The sequence below is a fragment of the Mus caroli genome, unplaced genomic scaffold (assembly GCF_978045245.1).
Source record: "Mus caroli unplaced genomic scaffold, Mus_caroli_1 scaffold_1, whole genome shotgun sequence".
NCBI classification, from domain to species: Eukaryota; Metazoa; Chordata; class Mammalia; order Rodentia; family Muridae; genus Mus; species Mus caroli.
This window is the reverse complement of record NW_028227256.1, coordinates 34,837,121-34,849,227: the sequence shown is the minus strand read 5'-3', so window position 1 is coordinate 34,849,227 and position 12,107 is coordinate 34,837,121. Positions and strand designations below refer to the sequence as shown.

The 12,107-nt window shown below is 45.9% G+C and overlaps 1 protein-coding gene across 1 annotated transcript; it reads left to right on the top strand.

Annotated features, from left to right (window-relative positions):
* The first annotated feature begins 2,267 nt into the window (after positions 1-2,267).
* On the top strand, positions 2,268-8,253 carry Lyg1 (lysozyme g1). The gene is made up of 5 exons (XM_021176004.2): positions 2,268-2,310; positions 4,318-4,422; positions 5,093-5,286; positions 7,828-7,960; positions 8,135-8,253. Exons 1-5 carry the CDS (start codon positions 2,268-2,270, stop codon positions 8,251-8,253), a joined length of 594 nt encoding a protein of 197 aa, XP_021031663.1.
* Positions 8,254-12,107: the final 3,854 nt, after the last annotated feature.

The following is a 12,107-nucleotide window of genomic DNA, read 5'->3' as shown; positions in this document are numbered from 1 at the left end:
GCAAATGAGTCACGTGTGACCCATGGGCACTCCCCGAGATGCCTCAGCTTTTAAATATAGAGTACTTTAGACACCTGGACAAACGGGGCCATGAAGTCTGAGTCACTCTGCGTGCTGTTTATGAATGGACTACCTTGTCTATCCATACGAGAAAGCCCATTGTCACTTTTTGCTATGACCTAATACTACTGGAAATCAGTGTTCTTCATATCTGACCACTGGAGGCACCAGGAAGTGACTTTGTGTTGCTAAATAACTGGTGCATGTTTACCTAGACTCAGCCAAGGGCTTGGGATCACAGATTCTTAGCTCCATACTTGGAAAATAAGGTAACTCTTGTGTTGTGATGGAAGCTACATCTTTCCTCTTGGGTTTCCAATACAAAGCTTCTTCCTTTCCTGGAAAATCAGTTTAACGTAAAAACACAGTTGAAATGCTTCAGGGAGAAAGCCAGTGAGATACCTCTGGAAAGCTGACAGCCACCTTGGTCACCAACTTAACACACCTAGGAAGAGGCAGCCTCAGCTGAAGAAGATGTGGGAAGCTCAGCCCAGCAGATTGACCTGTGGGCATGGCTGGAGAGGCCATTCCTGGTTAATGATTGATGTTGGAGGCCTGGCCCACTGTGGGTAGTGCCATTCCCTAGGCAGGCAGTCCTAGGCTGTGTAAGAAAGGTAGTTGAATGTGAGCTTCTGAGGATCCCAGTAAGCGGCCTTCCTGCATGTTTCTGCTTCAAGCTCCTGCCATGCCCGAGTTCTGCCCTGTTTGAGCTCCAATTTCCCTTAATGATGGACTTTAAACTGTGAGATGAAATATACCCTTTCTTCTCCTTGTTGTTCTTGATAATGGAATTGAACACAGTAACAGAAATAAAGTAGGAGAAAAGTGTGCCTCTCTGAGGCCTTGAACATCCTTTTTTTTTTTTTTTACCTTAGTGGCTCTTTTTCCCGTTCCTTTTGGAGATCCAGTGTCTACTCTTACACTCGTGCCTAGGGAATCAGAAGTGCTGACTGCACGGTTTCTGTGAGGGAAGAAATCTGAGCAGTTACAGCTAACATTACAAGTTCCTAACACTCTGGTCGCTGAACATGGCATCTTCTGCTGAGCCAAGGGCAATCAGACAGAGCATCTCGATGCTGTAGGAAAGATAAGCAGAAAACGTGGCTTGCTGTAGGGCCTCATGCTCCCTCTCTATATAAAGATGGAAGTCAAGGATGCCTCTCCTCCTGGGAACATCTTATCCTGGGTGTTTGGACGAACCATCTATGCAAATAAACTTAGAAGAGGGATTGGGGTGTAACCTAGTAGCAGTGTTTACCTAGCATGTAGGATACCTAGATTCTGTCCCATTAAATAAATAACTTGGAGAGGGGGGAGGGAGGGAGCCAGGGAGGGAATGGGGAGAGGGAGTGTGTGTGTGTGTGTGTGTGTGTGTGTGTGTGTGTGTGTGTTGTAACGACAGGTCCCTGCGCTCTGGGGAATGCAGTTCAATGAGACCCAGGGTGTCTGGGTTTCCCTAGAATAAGGAAACAGTAATAGGATAAGTCTTCCTCTTCCTTCCATCAGCCAAAGTAAAGACTCAGGGTGTATTCCAAGGCACCAAGGAAGCTGTGTTCTTCTCTCCAACCTAAAGAGAAAAGTGCCCAATTCATGGAAACCATCAACAAAACTCTGCTTCTCACCCACCTTGGGATAACGGGAATTGCTTTTCAGCACCCTGAGTCAGGTCATCGCATTTCTCAGTGCCCAGAATCAAAGTACTTCAGCTTTGCTACTTCCCCCAATAGTCTTACTATATAGCCCAGGCTAGCCTTGAACTTGCAGAATGTCTCCTCCCTCTGGAATGATGTGCATGCATCCCCATACATGGCTTATCTTGACTTTTGAAAACAATTAGCACCCAGCATCTCTGTCTTTCCTTTTCTTCTCTCCACCCCCCCCCCTTTTTCATAAAATAGGGTCCCACTATGTAGCCCTGGCTGGCACTGAACTCAACATCCTCCTGCCCTGCTCCATGAATGCATGAAGATTACAGATTTGCAGCAAGCCCGTGAACTAACTAAAAGGCTAAACAGTGTACCTGTCCAAATTTCTCTTCTTCATTACAATCCAAACCACTTGCTTTCCACTTTGGATATGGGGGAACTCATTCCATTCACCCACCCCATAGAAGTAGTGTGTTCTCAGGACGATGATGGGTGTTACATACCTTTATGCTAATTTTAATTTTGAAAGCATTTCAGGTACCGTAGAACCAGATACTCAGCATGTCTCCACTGTGGCTGCTTCTAGGCCTCCTGGCCCTGACTGGTGAGTCTGTTGCATTTTTCCCAAATAACTTGGAAACGGACAGGAAAAGGCATAAAAAGACAATGCTATGCCTTCTGTTTCCAAAACTAAAGCGAAAGCATTACTCTCCTCCTAAGATGATGATAGATCCCGAGTTAGGAATAACTACTGATAAGCAGTAGTTGCCTACAATTGCTGTGCACTTAAAATCACATTGCTTGAAACCGGTCTTTAAACATTCACCATGGATAACTGCTCATTGCTGCTATAAAAAAAAAATCTTACCACCATAGTGTTACTTTGCTCATTGCTGAGGCAAAGTACCCAACAAAAGCAATTTTTAAAAGGAAGGGCTAATTTTGGATACTTGTTTGAAAACATAGTCCATCGTGGGAAGCCACGGGAAGGGGGCGTGCTTTGAGATGGCTGGCCATTTAACATTTGTCATCAGGAAGAGGAGAGATGGTTGTGACTGCTTGGCTCATTTTCTCCTTTTGATTCAGCCCAGGACAGTGCCCATGAAATGCTAACACCCACACACAGGATAGGTCTTCCCAGCTCAATTTACCTGATCCAGATAATCCCTCATAGACACGTGAGGGATTTGCTTCCAGGGTGACTGTATATCTCCACCAACATGGCAATAAAGATCAACCATCAAACACTGAATCTATTTAGAAACTACATCTTTGCATAGAGAGACTGGGGTATTTCCTATATGACTAATAAAATCCAACCTGGTAATTCATTCAACCAATATTTTAAAGCTGCCACAAAGGGTACAAGCCTCAGGGACATCAGGAACCATGATAGTGGTGTAGAGTGGGTAGGGAGAGGATGGAAAAGCCAAGGGCAATGGCACAATCTACTGCCATATTAAGGGCATTTGTCAGCAGTCATGGAGACAGAAGTGTGCCGGCTGAGACATTAAAAGGATGTCTGCTTAATTTTTACTGTCAGGAGGATTTCTGGGCTTGGCTACTCATTATAGTTTTGTGATCTCAGCACTTGGGTGGTTAGGGCAGGAAACCCAGGGGTTCAGGATAATCCTTAACAACACAGTTGACAACCTGGGCTGCATGAAGCCTTGTCTTAGGATTTCACTGCTGAGAACAGACACGATGACCAAGACAACTCTTATAAAGGAAACACTTAATTGGGGCTGGCTTAAAGCTTCAGAGGTTCAGTCCATTGTCATTGGGGGTGGGGGTGGGGTGGACATTGCAGCATGCAGGCAGATGTAAGGCTGGAGGAGCTGACAGTTCCACCTTTTGTTCTGAAGGCAGCTAGAAGATTGACTTCCAGGTAGTTAGAATGAAGTCCACACCCACAGTGACACATGTATTCCAACAAGGCCACACCCCTAATAGTGGCACTCCCTGGGCCAAGCATATACAAACCATTACAAGCCTATTTAAAAAACATTAATTAATTAATTAATTAATTAATTAATTAGTCAAATTATCAATTAAAGTAATGCCTCCCCTTCGGTGATGTCTAGAATCACAGTGGCCGACATCTTGGGAGAGAGATGCGAGATAGAAGAGAGAGTTGCTGATAGAGGAGCCCTCCTATGGAGACCTGAGGAGACCTAATCCTATGACTGTCTGCACACCCTCTCTCTGCAACCTTTGCTCCCTGCCCAGAATTCTGTAGGAGAGGCTGAAGCCAACCCAGTCCCTGTACATAGACCATGCCTGTACTTGGGGTCTGGATGGAGACCCCAAAGGGCTCTGGCTTTAAAATGCGTGTTTCTCCAGAGCAAACATGAGTATCTCACCAGACCAATGAGCGATGAGACAGCCCTTGAGCTTTGCAGAGAAGCAACTGCTCCAGGGGTTCCCCGAGTCGGTGGAAAGGAGGTGAAAACTTAAACCAGCATTGTGATACTTTCCTGGTGTACTGATGGTTTAATTTCAAAGGCGATTCAAGCACAGGGCAGGACTCTAGCTCTCCCTGAGGTTACTGATGTGATTAGTCACAGCATTCCAACCCATCCCCTTAGACTGAACTTTTCTCAATCCTCAGGCTCCTCTGAAAGCAGCAATTGGGGATGCTATGGAAACATCCGCACCCTGGACACCCCAGGAGCCTCCTGCAGGATTGGAAGACGCTACGGCCTGACCTATTGCGGTAGTTAACAAGCTCCGTGTCTACTCCTTTCTCTTGACACCCACTGCTCCTCACAGTCCTACACTAAGGAGTGGGAGGAAGGAACACTCAACATCAACTCCAAACCCTTGGGCAAGCCCTGGCTCTACTTAGACAGTCAGATAGCTCTCAGAGTTCTCCTGAAGCTGGGAGAGCCGTCTTTACAGGGATTTTATGGACTCCATATCATAGGGTGAGAGTTGCTTCTTAAATTGAAGAAGGAACTAGAATGGAGGCTTAACCCATGTAAACCAGCATCACTTTTCCTTCTTCTTAACTGTTTCAGCATCTGTATGATTTCTGGTGTCATGTAGGGGTTGAAAGATTGGCAGTTGTGAGCAAAGTTGTCCAGGAAGACACTCTCCCTTATGTGCTGGCTCCATGTATTTTATTGGGAAACCTTCTCTGGAGTTCTTAGGATTGGACCAGTGGTGCTTGTGACTGAAGAATTGTCACAGAAGGGATCAGAGCCTAGATCATGACCACCGGTGGCCACAGAGAATTCTAAAATCACAAGTTGCATGAGGAGTCAACTCCAGTTCACAAAGTCTTAATCTGAGATCAGGGGTTTAGGCTTGGGGTTTTCGGTCACACATCTAAGACTAAGCCTGAATCACCATCAGCCACGTCCTTCTTTCTGCATTTGCCACAGGAGTCCGTGCCTCTGAACGGCTGGCCGAAGTTGACAGGCCATATCTTCTGAGACATCAACCCACCATGAGACTTGTTGGCCAGAAATACTGTATGGATCCTGCAGTGATCGCTGGTGTCCTGTCAAGAGAGTCTCCAGGAGGCAACTATGTGGTCGACCTGGGCAACATTGGCAGTGGACTTGGGATGGTGAAGGTAATGTTCCATCCGTCAAGGTGACCCGTGGATGAGTAAATGGCTTGGGTAGTAAAGTTCTTCCTGGGAAAGCATAAGGACCTAACACCCACGGAATTGGATCTCCAACACCCATGAAAAAACAAACAAGCAACCCAGTTACGGTGGTGTTTAACTGTAAGCTCAGTGCCCAGAGGGTGGAGGCAGGTGAATTTCTAGAGCTCACTGGCCAGCCAGCTCAATCAATGAAGTCCGTGTTCAATAAGGGATTGAAGGATATGCTCCATGGTGATCTCTGACCTCCATGTGCATGCTCACACACGAGCGCATCCACCACATGCACTCCACGTGAACACGTGTACACAGAGAGAGAGAGACAGAGACAGAGACAGAGACACACATACACACACACACACACACAGAGAGAGAGAGAGAGAGAGAGAGAGAGAGTATGTGGCCTTTCGCTTTATGACACAGCTCCAAGGAAACACAACTGTGGTTGTCACTGTAAGTGACACAGTGACGCAGTGACACAGAGTGAATATCCTGCCCAGAGTTTGTGAGAGCCACAACATTTCTACCATTTCCAATGCACCAAGAGCCACAGTTTCTTTTCAGAGTGAATACTGCTTTATAGCAGGCACACCCCAGGGAGCACTCCTCTGGGTTCCCAGTGAGGCACTAGCTCAGGAGGAAGATCACAGATTGCATTTTGCTCTGTAGTTTCTGTCTGTGACCTTGAATGGGTCCCTTTGTCTCATGCCCCACCTATAAAATTCCATTTGGTTTTTGGTAGTTCTGGGAGTTACACTTTATGTATGCTAAGCAAGTGTCTCACCACTGGTCTCTACTCCACCTCCTAAATGCCATTCCAAAAGGATTATTATAAAAAGTCAATGGAATCATGTACCAAGGTAGCTACGGCTGGTAGCCTCCTCTCTTGTTGTCTCCTTTCTGTGCAACTCTTACTTCTGAGGTTGAGCTTTACCTTTGCAGCAGCTGCACTGGAGTCTTCCGGGGACTGAGCCACTGTTGGGGCAAAGGCAGAGATGAAGATGGAGTTTCCTGTTGCCTTTCAGACTGACACACTTATGTGCCTTACGCCGTTTTCAAGTCTTTCAGGAAAATGCATTCCTTAATGATCTTTCAATGGCTTCTCTTGGCTACCTGTAATGAATTTCAGTTTAAATCTATCTTTTGACACCTTATCCTTTTGATTTTCGGACACTTTGATAATCTGATGGGATGGGGGCATTGAGTCACCAGTGAGGAAGTAGGGCTCACGGAGGAGTCACGACTGTCAAGTTACACAGGCAAAGAGAGAATGTGGACCAGTGGCACCTTGGGCTGTTAGGATGGCTGCCATTACCTCCATGATTTTTTTTTTTCTTTTGTAAAATCTATTCCCTGTAGGAAGGATTGGTCCATCTCCTTTGAGATGAACTAAGAATCCCCTAAATTCAGCCATTTCTCCTCAGTCCAATGAGGTCTCTGTGAAAGTGGTGACCTATGGCATCCAAGAAGGGTTAGAATCCCTTGCAGACAGTCTGATCACCTGCAGGGAGGACCGACATCCAGGTGGGATCCCTCCTCTGCTCATTTGGAGTTGTGTTTGCAGCACCGAGGAAGGTCAGCACTGGATTCTATGTGCACCACCTTGGCCTCTGACTGACCTCTCTCTGTTATACCAGGGCATCAGAGAGGTGCTTGCCTGTCTCTAGCTTAAACCCTGTAGCTTGTTCTGGTGTAAAATGAGATCCAGCCTTCTAATAGGTTTCTCTTAAAATACAATTCTGGGTCACATAGTACATTACAGGCACAATATTGGACCTCAGGTTTTTTAGAAAAGCTTTACTGTACAACGGGTAGTCTAGACTTACTAACCTGTATCTCCACGACTCCCCACCACCTGCCACAGTGGCCACCCCTATTGTGTTCTTTGTATGTACAAATCTGACCTTCTGTACTCCTCCTATAAGTGGGGTCATGCAGGATTTGCTTTGTCTTATTGTGACAGGCTCACTTTACTAAGTATTAATACCGTCAAGTTTCAACTACATCCTCTGAACTCTACAATTGTCTTCCTTTTGAGGCTGGATAGAATTATAATAGTGTGTGTATGCCTCCTTTTCTCTGTCCATCTGTCAAGGACATTAAGCTCGCTCTCTCTCTCTCTCTCTCTCTCTCTCTCTCTCTCTCTCTCTCTCTCTCTCTCTCTCTTCCAGGCCAATTCATTTGGATAAACACCCAGAACTGGCATTGCTAGACTGCATAGCATTTCTATTTTTAATTTATGAAAGAGGAGACCTGGACACTGCTCTCCATGGTGGTTACACCATTTTGCATTCCCATGGGCAGTGCACGGGATTCTAACTTTTCCAAGTCCCTGGCAACATTTGTCTTAGTGTTTTGCACATAGACTCTCCTCATAGGTGTAAGTAGCTTCAGCACCTCGTCTCCAGGGAGATGGAGAAAAGAGAAGAATGGAGTGGAGATGGGAGACGATCCCATACCAATGCCCACCTGGCTTACCCAGCCCTCCCTCTGCCTCTTTCCCACTAGGAGACAAAATTCTATCCTCCCACAGCTTGGAAGAGTGAGACCTGGGTTTCCCAGAAAACTCAGACTCTGACATCTAGCATCAAAGAGATCAAGACTCGGTTTCCAACCTGGACCGCCGACCAGCATCTGAGAGGTACGTGCTCCAACTGTGGGCTGGTTGCTTCACAGCCCGGAAGTAAGAGCTAAGTGCGATACCGGGTTCTCCAGGCCACAGCTGCCTGCTAACGGGGAGTTGGGAGTGGGACTCTGAGCTTTCTACTGAGTGTCCTGAAACTCTGTGAGGATTAACCTGTCACATGGATTTCAGGTGGACTCTGTGCCTACAGTAAAGGTCCTAACTTTGTCCGAAGCAACCAGGACCTGAACTGTGATTTCTGCAATGACGTCCTTGCTAGAGCCAAATACTTCAAGGACCATGGCTTCTAGCACATCGGAAAACACTCAAGTTCATAGTCGTACTTGAGGCCTCTCCTGATCCACTGATATGTCAAGCTGGTGAAGCCTGCAGTCGCACATCTGAGTTGGATCTGAAGGCTGTCAAAATAGCAAGAATTATATTAAAGAAAATGTTATTACCTGTGTTGTAGGCTGCATCTTTTTAAGACATTTTCCCAGATGTTAGCTCTAGTGTGGAGTTCTGTGAGATGAGCCCTGTTTGTCAAGGTATCCAGTCGTCAAGTTCAGCAAATAAAAGCATAGGAAATGCAGGTCACATGTCAGTTCAGCTTAAGCAGTGAGTTCGGGGTGGTGTCCAGGAAGCGACCCCAGAGCACACGCTCTCCCACCGAGCTCTCTATTTCAGCCACAAGGATAAATAATATATTTTTAAAAGATTTTCATTTGTTTTTACTTGATGCATGTGTGGCTGTTTTGTACTCATGCGTGTCATGAACTATGCACATGCGACACCTGTGGAGGCCAGAAGAGGGCATCTAATCCTCTGGAACTGAAGTCCACAGATGGTTGTGAGTGACCTTGTCAATGCTGGGAACTGAACCTGGGTCCTCTGGGAGAGCCTCCAGCGTGCTTAACCACTGAGCCATCATTTTAGCCCCCAATAAATGATACTCCTAGTATTATGAGTTTCATACTGTATTTAGATAAAAATTTGCATTATGAATGTACTCACTGTCTAAAATTCCAGTTTTATTGGATTCCTTATATTTTACTTGACTGCTCTGTCATTTCCTTCTCAGGTAAAAGTAGAACTGAAGAAATTCGATGTTTTTCAGGTCAAGATGGTGCTGACTATAATAAACCCACAGTTAGTTTGAAAGGGGAACAGAGACGATTCTTTACAGTGAAGTTCATTAGACTTAGAAGCCCCAGACCACAATTGAGCCTTACAGTGGAAAGGGGCACATTAAACAATACCATATATGGAAAAATCTAAACTTAGTGGGGCCTTAAAGGAAAGCAGAAGCTTTCCTGATAGCCTGTGTTAATCCTGAGATTCGCCAGAAGAAAAAAAAAAAACAAAAAAAAAACTCCATTTTGGGGCCAAATTTAAAGCAAGCTTTATTAAATATTAAACACTGAGGACTTTTCTAGCTGAGGAATGCCTGGAGCCACGTGTTGCAGGGCAGGGGTCTTTAAGACAAACCTATAGGTCACTGTACCTTCCCATGAGGCTTTGTTATTTTCTAAGACCTACAACTCTCAGCATTTCAGGAAGTTACCTGGTTACCCCCTCCTGGGGAGGGGGTTTATAGGTTAATTTTGTGCATTACCCTTGGAGAGGGGTTTCATGAATAAGGGAGAGATGGGGAAAGTGGCCGCCATGTTGATTGGCCTCTAAGGTCTATCCCTGAGGGATCCCTCTGGACAAAATCCTCAGAAAGAAGGACTGGGCTGATGTTTTATAGCCTCTCAGGGGTGGCAGGAAGTTTCATCCACTCAATTTACTGCAGCATAGTAATGGACAAAGAATATCCAGGGTATGGTCAATATCCTGCGAGTCTCCAGTCACAGCACAAAGAGGCATGGCCTGATTTGGGCTGTAGGACCTAGCCTGACATTGCAGCCCTGTGTTCTAACAGTGAACAGTCACATACACTGGGTAAAATATCTGGGGAAAGCCAGCAACTATGCTGCAGCGTCTTACCTGAGTGTCTCTAAGGGTTAGGTCTCAAACTCAGGACAAATCTGGGGGGTATTATTTAACATACCAGAGAGGGTGCTGGTACCAGGTTCAGAGCATCTCAAGTCCCATTGCAGAACTGTCCAGGCTGGCACACTCCTGCCCCCTTCCTAAACCTTCCCAGGCCCAGAGGTTTCCTTTTCTTCCTCCAGCTTCTCTTCCCTGTATAACTCAGCCATTTTGGCTACTTGCCGTCTTTGGTGCTTGTGGTCTCCTAGCTCATTCCTGGCCTCTTAGCCTCGGTCTCTGTCTCTCTTTTCCTCTCTCCTCCCCTCTTTTGTTCTCCCTGCCCTACCTCCTTTCATAGCCTGGTCAGTATTCTAGCCTTGTTCACTCTGGACTCTTCCAGATCCCTACAGCTGTGCTGTCCCTGATATGTACACTAAACCTTCTCCTCAGCCACACTTTAGCACGTCGTTTTTTCATTCACTAAGGTCTCCTCCCCATCACCTCGCCTCCCTTCTTCTAGACAGACTTCCCTTAAGTTTTTCTACTCTAAATCCCTGGAACTCAGGTAAACTCTTCCCTTGGGCTTGGTCCTCAGTTAGTGGCTATTGAGGTGTGATCAGATCATGAGGATATCGTATCATAAATTACAGTGAATGGGATTAGTAACTTCTAAAGGAAGTAGGTTGCTGGAGAGGTGCCTCTTTAATACAGAATCAACCTCTCTCTCTCTCTCTCTCTCTCTCTCTCTCTCTCTCTCTCTCTCTCTCTCTCTCTCTCCTTTCCAGAATTTCCATTTCTTTCCAACATGATGTTTCAGCCTTGCCATAGTTGCCACAGGCCTAAAAATAGTGACACCAACCAACCTTAACACAAACTCCCTGAGACCAGGATCAGAGATAAAGGTTTCCTCCATTGTGTACCCATGTCAGAAACAAAACTAATTAACACAGAGGCACCCAGTCATCCAGAGTGCCAGGCTATGGGAGAATCCCCTAAGGGTACTTAGCCTTTCCTATATTGTTAAATTAGCAAATTCAAGTGTTTGATTTTGTGGTAATCAACTTAATGATATCAGCACTTCAGTCATTTCTCAACAATCAATCATGTCACGCTTAATGTCATGTCAAACACATCCGGTCTGCAATCCCTAAGTGCTGATGTTGCATAAAACACCTCACCAGAGCCTCTGACCCCTCTGCTTAGTGAGAGTCAGGAGCCCCCGCCAAAGAAGGCCAAACATACCTGGACAGGAGGCACAAACAAAGGGCTAGCACTTGCTAAGTATGCTGTGATTGTTTTCTGTGTTAGCACTCAATGGTCCTCCTCATGGTCTCTGGGACCCTTAATCCTCTCTAACCCTGGGCAACCCACTCTCTGCTCAAAGTGCTATGCTCGAAGCTTGAATCTAGCTAATAGATTCCCACTAAGAACACAACAGACTAATTAATGCCCCTTCCCCTTTAGAGGTGAACATTTCACTGGTAGATGGAAACTAGAATGTGCAGCTCTAGCTATAAGCTAAGGAAAATAAAGTCTTTCTGGAATCTTGTTATGGATCCCTCCATGGATGGGTGTTTTTGTTGGGAGCAACTCTGTTTGAATGTTAACTACCTTGTCAGCCATAAGTGCTTACTTACAAAGTCTTGGCCTTAGTGGAAAAGTACTAGCTTAGTTGAGATTTCTGTGGGAAAAGTTGAGACCTCTATGGGAAAGTACTACCCCCAGTTAAGAACAAATAGCTATAGATCTGTGGACAGGTACCTAACAACCCACTCTGTTCTGTTCTTCCTGCTGAACTTTTACCTAGCCAATATCCTACTTTTGGGAACAGGTGCATATCCCCAGAAACAAAGCGATTCTGTGTCATCCCCCTCCCCATATCCTGATTTTATGGATATAAAACCTGCCTGGAAAAAAAATAAAATTTGTCAGCAGGTGAGAACACCATCTTGTATCCTGGTTCCCTCAGAAACCAGTCTGCGCAAGAGAGCGCAGGCTGCCGAGGCAACATAGCTTCTGGGACAGTGTCCCTTTCAGGCCTTCATCTTCAGCCAGAAGACAGAGTTGAGCTACAGACCTCAGTGCACCTTCCCTGCAAGAGGAGAGCTTGCCTACCTCCTGACCACTGAGACTCAGGAGAGAGTTGTGACTCCCAGGAGTGCTTACAGAGGCTAAAAGAATGACAGGAGGA